At 33.8% G+C, this 14098-nt stretch overlaps 2 protein-coding genes across 2 annotated transcripts; one reads left to right on the top strand and one right to left on the bottom strand.

The window, feature by feature from the left end:
- Nucleotides 1-6744: 6744 nt before the first annotated feature.
- LOC146905428 (uncharacterized) lies at nucleotides 6745-9160 on the bottom strand. The gene is made up of 4 exons (XM_085724752.1): nucleotides 7762-9160; nucleotides 7278-7475; nucleotides 7162-7193; nucleotides 6745-7001 (listed from the first exon to the last, which is right to left on the bottom strand). Exons 1-4 carry the CDS (start codon nucleotides 7820-7822, stop codon nucleotides 6858-6860), a joined length of 435 nt encoding a protein of 144 aa, XP_085580878.1. The 5' UTR covers nucleotides 7823-9160; the 3' UTR covers nucleotides 6745-6857.
- Nucleotides 9161-11644: 2484 nt separating this feature from the next.
- On the top strand, nucleotides 11645-13436 carry LOC146905429 (serpin-ZX-like). Its single transcript, XM_085725276.1, has 2 exons — nucleotides 11645-12303; nucleotides 12448-13436. The coding sequence occupies exons 1-2, from the start codon at nucleotides 11740-11742 to the stop codon at nucleotides 13222-13224; spliced, it is 1341 nt and encodes a 446-aa protein (XP_085581402.1). The 5' UTR covers nucleotides 11645-11739; the 3' UTR covers nucleotides 13225-13436.
- The last annotated feature ends 662 nt before the right edge of the window (nucleotides 13437-14098 follow it).

Raw genomic sequence — 14098 nt, forward strand, 5'->3', positions numbered from 1 at the left:
TTATATGAGAGCGCCGAAGAAGACCAAGAAAGGAGCAGCATACCCAGAAATACAAAGGAAGGTGAATCTTTTCATGGCACCTGCATAATCATGTAATGTGTGCTATAATTGTGTTGAATGCTAACTAGTCTCTTTTTTTTTCTTTTTCTGTGATCGTTTTTAGGCATAAAAATAGAACTAAAAATAGTATATCCAACTCGGGTTAAATGATATATGAAACAATAACGTGAAAAAGATATATACTATTGTTGAATCATGTATTGTTAAATTATTGAAGTTTACTATTATTATGGTAATAAACAAGGATATTACATTTGAGAAAAGTTCTTATTACTTTGTGAACAAGATACATGGAGAATTGACCAAATATATGATGAGTAAAATTCCAATTCCAAAGAGTATCACCTACAATAGTGTATTACAAAGATAGCATCAAAACAAGGTTATTGTTACCATTCCTCTGTAATCGCTGAATGTCGATAAAATATGTACGCTAATACTCTATACTCTAGCGACTTGAGAGAATGAGAATCATGCGTGATTATGAACATTATGAACCAGCCTCTTCTCAGTTAATCATCACTTAACAGAATCATAACCACAATGATTCAACACTATTTGGACATGTTTCAATGGAGACACTTGAAACTCATCTTTTTTTAGGCGTTGAAGAATCCATTACACTGTTCCAATCCAACAATGATCACAATTATGGAGCAATAGAGGTCATAAACTCTCTACAAGAATTGTTTCATGTGATTTTACGGTGGTGATTGTATGGCAAAGAATCAAACTGATTCTCTACTTTACAGTTACATAATTTAAGAATTTCACTTGTCTCCTTCCGTTCATCCTTCAACAGATCAGACCTAATCAGCTGCTGATTCGAGCTTCTGATCAAGCTTCTTTGTTTTAGGGGCAAACTGAACCTTCAAACACCAGCATCATATCTCTCTTCTGATCAAGCTTCTTTGTTTTAGGCTCAAGAGTTTTTTCTCTTCTCTTTCTTTTATTGTTCTCTAATAAAAATTACAAAATATTCACTCTTTCACAACTCTATCGTTCTTACATGTTTCTTTCTCTCTTCCCACTTTCTTCTCTCCAACCAAACAAGTTGACGAGACTGAGATGATAACCAAGTCTTTAAAGTACTTGGAATGTGATTGAGTTTTCTATTATAATCAGAAACAGTACATACCAAAGAGACTCACACATTTAAAGTTTCTTCATAAGAACCTCAATTTTCTCAACAGCTTGATACATATTTTTCTGTTTGACTTCATCCAAGAGCAAACGACAAGTTTTGTATCTTGGCACGGTATCTTGATCAACCATCTCCTCGATCAATGGGTGATAAGTCTGAATATCAGGCTTACAAAAACCTGATTTTTCCATCTCTTTCAGAATGCCAAAAGCTTGCTCTTGTGCATAGTAACAATTAACAAAACATAGAAATCATTGAGTTATAGGTTGATGTGTTTGGGGCGACACTGGCCTTTGGCATCGCAACCTTGAATACATGTGTAGCATCGTCTATTCTGCCTGGTCTCCCCAACGTAAAATGAACGAATTGAAAAAAAGCATGTCAGGCCTACATCCAAAAGTGTTCATTCTTTCGACAACTTGTAATGCTTCGTCTAATTTCTCTACTTTTGCGAGTGCACACATGATAGTAGTGTAAGTGACCACATTAGGGGAGCAGTTTTGAGCTTGCATTTCATCGAGAAGATCGTAAACCATCTGCTTTTCTGGCCCTTGATAATATTAATTCTATACACATTGCTTTTTCATTCATTCGTCTCAGGCACATGGCAAGTCTATTGTTCACAGAACCATTTTTACTGATATATACTACTACTCCCTCCGGTCACATTTATAAGCAAAAATGCACTTTTTAGATTCATTGAATACATAATGTATTTGGCCCATATATTGACCAACGACATTAAGAATTGAATGAATCTAAAAAGTGTTTTTTTGCTTATAAATGTGACCTGAGGGAGTATTAAATAGACAGGTCTAGGTTTTAGTTAAAGGTTTGCGGCCGCAATATAATGGTTTTCTATGTTGCCGAAACCTCAACGTAACAGTGATTGATACTACACAGACACTATTTGATCCCAATTTTCTGTAATATCAAGGGTTGGTCATGACTGCGACCGTCTAACATGACCGTTGTTAAAGCAAAAGGTATACAAAGATCAGTGATTCCAGGGGAAAAAACAATTCTAACAAATGAAAAAAGAAACCAAATAAAGGATGCTAAAAAGTACAAAAAATAAATTAAAAATATATAAGAAAGTGGTGAGATTATATATAAAATTGATGAATAGAGAAATGTTAAAGTGGAAGTTCTAGCTATGTTGTGCATCTACTCCCTCTTGTTTTGTAGGAACTCCATGAGTTTGGCATTAAGACGCCAACGTTCGCATGTGCCCCTCAATAAAAGCTTGCAATATTGTGCTCTACTCCCGTCTTCTAGAATAATGTGACTCTTGGTGCCAAAGAATTTTTCTTTGAATCTCCGATGTCACGAAGTTTGACGGACAGAAATGCTTGTCTACTTGCTCCACCGTGTCCTTCACTATTACATATGGATGTTTAATCGATCTATTGCAAGTGTTAGAGTGACATTTGATGACTTCACATGAACTCTTCTGATCTTTCTTAGCATATTGATTTAAATATATAAATTAAAATAAAAGTTGGCCTTTTTGCTTATTGTTTCTCCCATTTTCACAAATTCACACTCACTTTCAACTTCTATTTTCACTACTTCAAACATCTTCTTCTTTGTGCTCTTAGAACCCACTGGAGTGAGTATTGTTCTAGTTCTCAACTAAATAGCGTTGCAACTCTCATTGTTGGGGTTATCAAGTATACTACTTGAAAAATCCACCAAAAAATCCACCTCTAGCCAAGTTAGCCATTTGTTTTGCGAGTTGTCTAAGATTTGTTTCAAAGCTTTTGATAATTGCTCCACTATTCTGGTTGACACTTCTTGAGTTTTTACTAATGCCTCAATGTTGTCTTGCGACACTTCCATGAACTGAGCGGAAACTTCCCCTAGATTTGACGTCTCTCCTTGTCGAATTTGAAAAACATATGTTGATCAGGCATTGTTCCTTGATTGCCCATTCACTAGAAATGAGACCGATCATCCCACACCGGATGGTAAGGGTTAGAATAACTCACCCACATTTGAGGCAGGCGCTCAGATAACAACTGTATGATGCATAGCGCAAAAATTCGTAGACATAATCAGGAGTGCACAACAAACACAATACCTTCTTAAAAAAAAAAAAAAAAAAAACAGGACACCTTAGTAGCACTAATCTATCTAACCTTGGTAGAACCGATCTATCTAAAAGTGAAAAAGCGTAATTGTTTGTGGTTTTTTTAATAAAATATAATAAAACAAAATCTTTTTGGAGGTTTTGAGAGTCTTTGACCAAGAAATAAAAACAAAACAAAATAAAACAATTTCTTTTTCATGTTTCTAGAATATTTGACCTAAAGAGAACAACGTAAAATAAAAGCAAATCTTTTTAGTATTTTGGAAATATTTGACTTAAAAATAAACCAAACAGCATATTTTAAAAAAAAAAATTAGGATATAATCAAAACAAATCCAAAACAAAAATACGATATTGTGAAATAAATAGTAACTAAAATAACATGAAAATCTTTCTAGAGTTTTTTTTCTTTTTTGAAAGATCTTTCTAGAGCTTTTAAATATTTTAATAACAAATAAAATAAAATATACACAAATCTATATGATAATTTTTTTTCAAAAATGTACCTAGAAATAAAATAAAAATAAATCTTTTTAAAACTTTTAGAATATAAACAAAACAAATAAAACAAAGATTTCGTCTAAATGAAAAACCTAATACACCAACGTGCTATAAAAAACCAAACACCTTGCTATTAGAAGATTGGAATGTCATTAGGGTTCAAAGTTGAAACCTCAAGTTGTCATCGCTGCTCCTTAGTCCTTATGCTTTCTTTTCCAAAGGAATTGATCCACTCTTTCAAATTCAGACGTATATGCCAGCCATGACTACAGGTATGATCATTCAACAATCCGTTTCTTTATTCATTCATGTGTTGCAACCATTAATTAATTAATTTGATTTCTTGTCTTCTGTTCTTTTAACTTCTGTTAAATCTTGGTCTGCAGTCTCCATGTCTCCATCTCCGGTGAATACATCGACTGTAATTTCCTTGATTAATTACTAGCAACTTCTCCACCAAGACAGGAGAGCATGCTTATGAGAAAACCTATGAGGATTAAAAGGTCTTCTTGTTCACTATCAAGTGACGAAGATGATGCAAAGCATGAGGTTATTATTGTACGATCTACGCACAAGTGCAATATTTTTAGCAGCTGACAAGCACTTGGTGGTCACAAGAGATCTCACCCTTGTACCACATAGTGTTGCATGTGTTGGGTGTTTCTGAGATAGGAATTCAAGCTGAAATATGGGATATTGACACTAGGTCCATGCACTTCCTCAAATTCAAGAGATGATGTAGGTCAAAGACTTTGTACAAATTAAAGAAGAGGTTTAAAGCAAGGGGATAAGACTGGTCTTTTTTGGGATCAGTACGGCCGATTCTTTAATTTTTATATTCTTTAGGTCAATAAAAATAGACTAGGTTTCATTCAAAAAAAGAAGAATAGACTAGGTTTAACAATCCATTAATGGAAGTGTGTTATTTCTATTTCCTAAAGCTGCATTCTATGGATGTGGACTTTATAGTGGACAAGATACACTTCATGATCTCCAAGGGATATATCATGAATTCTACATGGGTATTATGAAGCCATAATTGTATGGTATTTATTTGGAGCAGTATCAACATCACCCCTACGAGTGCCAAGCAACTTATGGATTATGAAGCTACTCCCTACATGAGTATTTCGTACAATAATACTGATTGGCTTCATAACTTTTAGTATCAAAGCTGAAGATTCGTTGGACCATCAGCCATATTTTATATATTCCAACAACTGTGATTTCCTTGATTAATTGGGTCACAATCATACCACTAGTATAAGAGCGGCGAATCAAACTTTTCAACACCTTTGTAATTGTAATTGATACGACTGTACTAGTTCATATCATTAATGATTTTAAACATAAGTGTGTGGCGATTCAACTTCTCGTTAGCTCATTTTTTGTTCATTCATGTGTATTAATTCTTTTTGTTCACATGTTTGTGATTTATTGTTTGTTTTTGTTAATTAATACAATATTGCTGAATATTTAGTTGAAGTAAAACTTATCATTGTTATCCAATTGATAGTTAGTACTTAATGAGAAAATGTCTTCTTCTCATGAATATATAATTTAGGATGAATTCGAAACATGCAATGTACTTAGGATTAATTTGAAGATGACTCCAATTGTCTTCTTCTCATATGACTTATGTCAAGACTGTAAAGGAAATCAAATTCTATGCTTAAAGTTGCAGGAAAACTTCCTTGGATAATACTACAACTCCAGGTACTTTCGAGAAGTCCAAATCTCTCCTTCACAACTTACAAACTCCCCTCTATTCTCTCCTTCCTACTATTTAACGACCAGGTTCTCCCTCTTGACAAATTCCTAATTAAGTAGTCTATCTAACCAATAGATCTCCAATACTCAGATGATCATTATTCTAAAATGAATTTTCCTAAACGGTTATTCACCACTAGAATAAGAGTAACCGAATAGCATACAATTATAATAAAAACCTAACTGATTGAGTAGATGTAACATTGAAAGGAATAAAGAATTCACCTGCCCTTTTTCAGAATGTGGGTTGCAAGATCACACACTTCCCTAGCACAAACAAAGCAGTAATCCATGCGATAGCTGACAGCTTAATCACCAACTGCATCCCTGGACCTTAAATGTACAAACTCCAATATAGCGATAAATACAAACCGGCAACCATATAAACTCTTCCCATGTGATACGTTTACATTGAATGAAATCCCAAAAAACTTATTCCCTATAGTGTTCAACAGGCCCCTATCGACATATCGGATCCCATTTCTCATCAAAACAAACTGGCAAGGACTTTTACAGTCAAATACAAAGCATCAATAAATAGGTGACCCAAATATTTCAATAAGAGACATGAAATAGAATCAGAAACCCAACGTTGCCAATGGCTAAACCTAGACTCAATCAAATATTGATGCCCAATCACAACAAGAAAACTAGAAGAAACCCAAAATTAAGAAATAAAAATAGTATTATTGATTGAAAAACCACAAGTGTTTTAGAAGAAAAGCCCCCTATAACCCAATAGTTATTGAGCTCTTGATTTCAATATTGCATACTTGCAGACACAATAAAAGAAAGCTATGAAACATGTATTTGATTTTAATATTGCATACTTGTAGACACGATAAAAGAAAGCTATGAAACATGTATTTATTGACATTAAAAACGCACACCTACTTGAACCCGATTAACCCTTGTTTTTAGCATTACTCGTCCAATAAAAATTAAACTGTTTTGCTTTTGGAAAGTGATATCTTCTCCCCATATCCCCGTAGTACATTTGATAGCATTCCATTCAATTGATTACTAGAGATAAAGGAACTTAGAATTCTAAAAACTGGCCATATTGGACAGGCAGCAGATGGAATTTCTGCCATATTTTGTTATAGATATATCACTGCATGATAGCGAAAACCAATAGAATTACATTGCTAATGCACTAAATATATACATTGTTAAAATAGCTTCAAATTCATTCATAAATGGTTCGTACAGCAGTAGAAGAAAGAAACAATGAATTCAAACTGTAGAATCCACTTATTGTTTTCCATAACAGAAAATAGAAGGTTACACTTATGCATCATTTTCTTCTTCCGGATCAAATTCCATAAGTTCATGAAATAATGGCATTTGTTTAAATGGATTGTCCAACCAAAGAGTTGTGCGGAATTCGTCTGCATATTCTAGTTCTAGGCAGTACTGAGGGGAAGCAGGGACCTAAAACCAGAAGGGGAAAAAAAAACATGAGGGAAAACAGACGAATGAAACAAACAGCAAAAGTATCTAATCTAATAACTGTGTTGCTTCATATTATTAATTCCAGTGGATGATTAAAAAACAAAAGTGAAAGTAAAAAAAGGGATGCAAAACACAATACCTGTATCTCCTCGAGGAGAAAAGGTATGCCATCTGCAGAGATAAAATGTGGTTAGGAGATTTATTTATCAACATAAAGAAGAAAAAATGTCAAAGTTAAGGGATACATAGGTTTACTCCTATCTGGAGGGAAATCATCTTGTATTTCGAAACATGATATTGAAGCTTCATTTGCCTCAATGCACTTGCTGTGATCGTGTATGACAAATTTCTCCTTGATAATATGTCTCCTCAATGCACTTCGACGACCTCGAATCCTAAAACCTTTGCGTTTCTTTCGATATGTCTTTGACTTGAGATTGGATACAAAGGACTCTATCAAAGCCAGCAAAGAAAAAGGAGTTTAGAAAAGAGCAGAAAGAGATTGAGAGTCGTATCCGGTGTCGGTCTCTATGCTTCATAGGTCATGTGCAAGTGTAATTTACGCATGAGAGAGTGTAGTGTGATCTAACACCATTAAAATCAAAATCCCTCATGTGTGTTGGTGTGAGATTGACAATTGATAAAACATGTTTTACAACAATTTAGAAGCTAATCTTCTAGATAATGTGATAGAATGCATATTAAGTTTTTGTTAACCAATTCATTAATTCAATCTTACTTTTGGGGCTTTTGTGTTGGAAGCTGCTCTCATCTTTAATCATCATCATCCAGCTAGTCATTATTGTTGGAAAAGATAGAGCGTGAGGGAGCTAGTGGTAGGGACACACATTAGTGATGAGCATATTGTAGGAGGAGACACATTAGTGATATGATGAAGCCTTCAATATTATTGACATTGCATCTCAAAGGCTTAAAGGCTTGAATACAATTGCACCCATCTAAGTCTATTTATAGGTGCTTGAGGATGTTTCTAGAACTAGAATAATCTAGGTCTTTGTTTGCCTTTTCTACATTAGAATATTATGGATGTTTCTAGGCTGCAACTTAACCTAGACATTAATAGAACAATCTAGAAACATGTAACAACTTTATATTATTCTAGTTTTCTCTAATGTATTCTAGAAATATCTAGAAATGTGCATCATATTTCAACACTCCTCCTTGATGCACATTTCAAAAACTTCAAATGTAGTACGTAGTTGCTCAAACATAGATTTGTGCTATCATCTCCTCCTGCATTGATACTCTTCATAGTTGATCAATTTGACATGATAGAAAATTTGTGCCACCTCTTGCCATAATATTTGTTGTTGGTCTCCTTGCCGGTCTTGTTGAAGACTTCTGCATGGACCATTCTTCCTCCTTAGTTGCATGTGAATCTCCTTGTCGACATTGTTGAAGATTTCTGACAGGGAGAATTTCTTGTCCATAGTTGCTTGTGAGTCTCCTTGTCTCTCATGTAGTAGATTCTTGACAGGGACTCATTCTTGCTCTAGTAGTTACCTATGCTTGTACTCAAGTTAAGCATCAGAGGTCACAGGTCTCCATTTATATTTATTGCCTGGACTTGTGCTCTATTCGAACTTGAGTGTCTTATTCTCCATAGGTCTTCGACATTAGTCGGACTTGAACTTTAGAGGATCGGGCTGTTAGGCTATCTGAACTCCTCTATAGCCTTCTTAGTTTTTTGTTTGAACTCAAACAGAGTAGAGCCTTGTGGCTACATGTACTCCTTTTGTGTTTGAGTCATAGACTGAGAATTTCTACTTTTGTAGAATTCATGTTATAGAAGAACATATAGTTGGTGACACGAGGTCATATTTTGCTACGCCCTGTTAATGACCGAACGCAGCTCTGATACCACTGTTGGAAAAGATAGAGCGTGAGGGAGCTAGTGGTAGGGACACACATTAGTGATGAGCATATTGTAGGAGGAGACACATTAGTGATATGATGAAGCCTTCAATATTATTGACATTGCATCTCAAAGGCTTAAAGGCTTGAATACAATTGCACCCATCTAAGTCTATTTATAGGTGCTTGAGGATGTTTCTAGAACTAGAATAATCTAGGTCTTTGTTTGCCTTTTCTACATTAGAATATTATGGATGTTTCTAGACTACAACTTAACCTAGACATTAATAGAACTATCTAGAAACATGTAACAACTTTATATTATTCTAGTTTTCTCTAATGTATTCTAGAAATGTGCATCATATTTCAACAATTATGATCTAGGGTTTGCAATAAGATTTAATTCTATTCTAGGGTTTCATTGTTTGACAAAGGAAGATGCGATATTTTACCAGTTACTGTTACTAACAAACGAAGGATGCAGAAGAACTTTGATTCCACGAATCAGAACGTTGCGACGATGAGAGAGAGAAAGAGAGAGAGCGCTTCGTTGTGGTTTTGAATTTGAGTTTCTAGAGAGAGAAAGTAGAAAGAGTTTTGAAGAAAAGTTGAACTTAGTTTGTAACAAGTGAGTGAGTGAGTGGGTTTTATATATCCTTATTTATTAATTTTGTTACGTCTACAGCAACTTAACCTAATTTTTTCCCGCTCATTTGCTTTACTAGGTTTGGAATTATTTAACCTAACAAATTCCATCTAAAATTGCACACCAATTTCATTCCTATCCGCTTGCTTTTTTTTTTTGAAGAAAATATTTTCTACCATATCAATGATCACGTATGATCCTTCTATTTTATACTTTTTTTTTTGTCAAGAATTTTACACCTTTTTTTTTTGGATTTTTTTTTTAATTTCATGCCTTTTTTTTTGACATCCTTATTTATTAATTTTGTTATGTCTGCAGCAACTTAACCTAATCTTTTCCCGCTCATTTGCTTTATTAGGTTTGCAATTATTTAACCTAACAAATTCCATCTAAAAAAATGCATTGCACACCAATTTCATTCCTATCCGCTTGCCTTTTTTTTTGAAGAAAATCCTTATTTATTAATGTTGTTACGTCTGCAGCAACTGAACCTAATTTTTTCCCGCTCATTTGCTTTACTAGGTTTGGAATTATTTAACCTAACAAATCCCATCTAAAAAATGCATTGCACACCAATTTCATTCCTATCCGCTTGTCTTTTTTTTGAAGAAAATATTTTCTACCATATCAATGATCACGTATGATCCTTCTATTTTATACTTTTTTTTTTGTCAAGAATTTTACACTTTTTTTTTTGGATTTTTTTTTTAATTTCATGCCTTTTTTTTGACATCCTTATTTATCCTTATTTATTAATTTTGTTAAGTCTGCAGCAACTTAACCTAATTTTTTCCCGCTCATTTGCTTTATTAGGTTTGCAATTATTTAACCTAACAAATTCCATCTAAAAAAATGCATTGCACACCAATTTCATTCCTATCCTCTTGCCTTTTTTTTTTGAAGAAAATATTTTCTACCATATCAATCCTTATCCTTATTTATTAATTTTGTTACGTCTGCAGCAACTTAACCTAATTTTTTCCCGCTCATTTGCTTTATCCTTATTTATTAACTAGATTTTTGACCCGTGCTCCGCTCGGGTTTATTGTAAAGGGATTGACATACGAATAATAAAATGCAATATATAATACGTAACGGTGAAAAAATAACACGTGATAATCCATAGTAAACAAAATAAAACACTTCATAAAATGTATGACATCTGAAAATATAATAAAAGAAAATTCGGTAATCCTATCAATAATTCAGATATATAACCAAGTTTACATGGAAATTAGGGTAGCCGAAAAAAAAGTATAAAATAGAAGGCATCAAACGTGATCATTGATATGCTCATAGTTTCTAGAACAAACGTGCAGCATCAAATAAGTGTAGAAAATATTTTCTTCAAAAAAAAAAAAAGGCAAGAGGATAAGAATGAAATTGGTGCGATGCATTTTTTTTGGATGAAATTTGTTAGGTAAAATAATTGCAAACCTAATAAAGTAAATGAGCGGGAAAAAATTAGGTTAAGTTGTTGCAGACGTAACAAAATTAATAAATAAGGATAAATAAATAAGGATGTAAAAAAAAAAGGCATGAAATTAAAAATTATCCAAAAAAAAAGTGTGAAATTCTTGACAGAAAAAAAAGTATAAAATAGAAGGATCATACGTGATCATTGATATGGTAGAAAATATTTTTTTTAAAAAAAAAAAAAGCGGATAGGAATGAAATTGGTGTGCAATGCATTTTTTTTTATGGAATTTGTTAGGTTAAATAATTGCAAACCTAATAAAGCAAATGAGCGGGGAAAAATTAGGTTAAGTTGTTGCAGACGTAATAAAATTAATAAATCAATTAACAAATAAAATTCTAAATTAACAAATTAGCAAAAAAGAAGAATTAATTAGCAATTATTCCGGAAAAAAAATTATTTAACATGTCAGCTACAGTAGACGTCATCAACCGTAGAGCTGGTTGCATTCCGTAAAAGACGACATTGATTATTCCTAGTATGATGTCATCAACCAGCATGTCAACATATAATTGGCTGGCTGTTATCCATTTATCCTTGCCATTTTTGGAGTTGGGGGTATAATTTTCACACACTGCTGACAAAAATTGATAGCACCGACCTATTAATATTAATTTGGCGAGATCTATTTTTATTTTTTTGAATTAAATACTAGAAGCTCCTCAAATTAGGTCAATTTAGGTCTTGGGTAGTTTCGTCTTCCTTTTTTCCTGCAAAGAATGAGGTTCTCTCGCAAAACAATCGCCATCGCCAAATTTGTTCTCTGCTTCTTCGTGCTCAACATCGTGGCTTGTTTAATCATCCTTGATCCAAAAGTCATTTTTCCGAAGAGAACCATAAGCAATATCCAAATCGATCCCACTCAACATCAACAGCTTCTCGACTTCCTCCGATCAGAATCCTCCCTCGCAAACAACCATAGCAACGTTTCCCTCACCATCGCCAAACATCTTTTCTCCAAAGAATCTTATCAAGACAAGAATATGGTGTTATCTCCACTTTCACTACAAGTTGTGCTAAGCATCATCGCTGCTGGCTCCGAGGGCCCCACACAACAACAACTTCTCAACTTCCTCCAATCCAAATCCACCGATCAACTCAACTCCTTCGCCTCTATCCTCGTCTCCGTCATTCTACAAAACGGTGCTCCCGCAGGCGGGCCTCATCTATCTTTCGTCGATGGTGTATGGGTGGAAAAAACCCTTTCTCTTCAACCTTCTTTCAAAGCAATTGTGTCTAATGATTATAAAGCAAATTTGTCTTCTGTCGATTTCAAGAACAAGGTATGTTTCTATATCTCCCCTCTTTTCACTACAAAATACTTATGCATGTCCTGATTTTCTTAAATTTTTGTATTGCAATACTTGTGAAAAGAACTCAACTATATATTTGCATAATTGATTTTAAATTTTGATATGGTTTGAAAGGCTATTGAAGTGACCAATGAAGTGAATTTATGGGCTGAAAGAGAGACAAACGGTCTTATTAAAGAACTTCTTCCTCTAGGGTCTGTCGACAACTTAACTCGGCTAATATTTGCTAATGCGCTGTACTTTAAAGGAGAGTGGAATGATAATTTTGATGCTTCGGATACGAATGCCTATGATTTTAACCTTTTGAATGGAAACTCAGTTAAGGTTGACTTCATGACTAGTGAGAAGAAGCAGTTTATTAGAGATTTCGATGATTTTAAAGTTCTTGGCCTTCCTTATAAGCAAGGCGAAGACAAGCGTCAATTTACTATGTACTTTTTTCTTCCAAATGCAAAAGATGGGCTGCCAACTTTGCTTGAGAAGCTGGCTACCGAATCTGAGTTACTGCAACACAAGCTTCCTCTTGATAAAGTGGAAGTAGGTGACTTTAGGATCCCAAAGTTCAATATTTCATTTGGACTTGAAACTTCTGATATGCTGAAGGAGCTAGGCGTGGTTTTACCTTTCACCAATGGAGGTCTTACTAAAATGGTGAACTCTACTCAAAACCTATGCATTTCTAAAATCATTCACAAGTCTTTTATTGACGTAAATGAAGAAGGCACCGAAGCTGTTGCAGCCACCGCATCTGATGCATTCGCTAGCAGTGGCATGGGTTTTCCAACTCGACTAGACTTTGTAGCTGATCACCCTTTCTTGTTTATGATTAGAGAAGAATTGACTGGAACAATCATCTTTGTTGGACAGGTGCTCAATCCTCTTGCTGGGTGATTTTAGTGTGCCACACTATATTGGATATTTGGATCACCAATAGATAACAGGGAATTTATTTTTTAATATATCACGTGTTTATGATGAAGATAGTCCTATATTTGGATATGATCCATGTGTGGGTGATATTTTTTGCATATTTTTCTGACAATATGATGTTAGTAAAATGGGTATGTGTAGATGATTTACCTGCCTTTCCATATGTTTCCATATGTCATAGATGTTTTTTTTTTTTTCTTTCTTTCCGAAGAGTTCATACTTTTGTATTTTAATAAATTTTGGTAAACTTCCTCTAATTTCTTTAACAACTCTTGATATCTAACACCTGCTATAAGGTAATTGGAAGGATATATATAGAATCAGAAGGAATATATTGGTAAACATTAAATCTGGTTGGGGACACGAACATTTAATGCCACACTACTACTGCATAGCTTTCTTCAGTCTTCACCTTGTGTTCCTCCATTGACTCAAATATTCTTTTTTTGTGTAATTTTTTGTGAAATTAAATTAGGATCTGTATTTTTCTTCAAAAAAAAAAATTAGGATCTGTATTTTTTTTTTGTACTTGCATGGTAACATTATGCTGAGAAATTATAGACGATGATTAAATTGTAAATGTTAGTTTTATCATGAAACTTTTGATATTATGTTACTTCAAAGGCCTAGTACCTTCCAAATGATTCTGACCAAGTGATTGAAATTTGTTTCTTCAAATGAATGGTCAATCTTTGGGCTACATTTTTAGACAGTTTTCTCAATCACAAATTCACAATTGGATGAGACAATTGTATAATTTGATTTCGGTTAATTAAGTAAATGGTCCCTATTTGTTAAAAAAAAAAAGAAAGTAAATGGTCCCTATAAATATTCA

This window comes from Medicago sativa, chromosome 7 (assembly GCF_051527215.1).
Source record: "Medicago sativa cultivar Bolivia chromosome 7, Bolivia_mono, whole genome shotgun sequence".
Classification (NCBI taxonomy): Eukaryota; Viridiplantae; Streptophyta; class Magnoliopsida; order Fabales; family Fabaceae; genus Medicago; species Medicago sativa.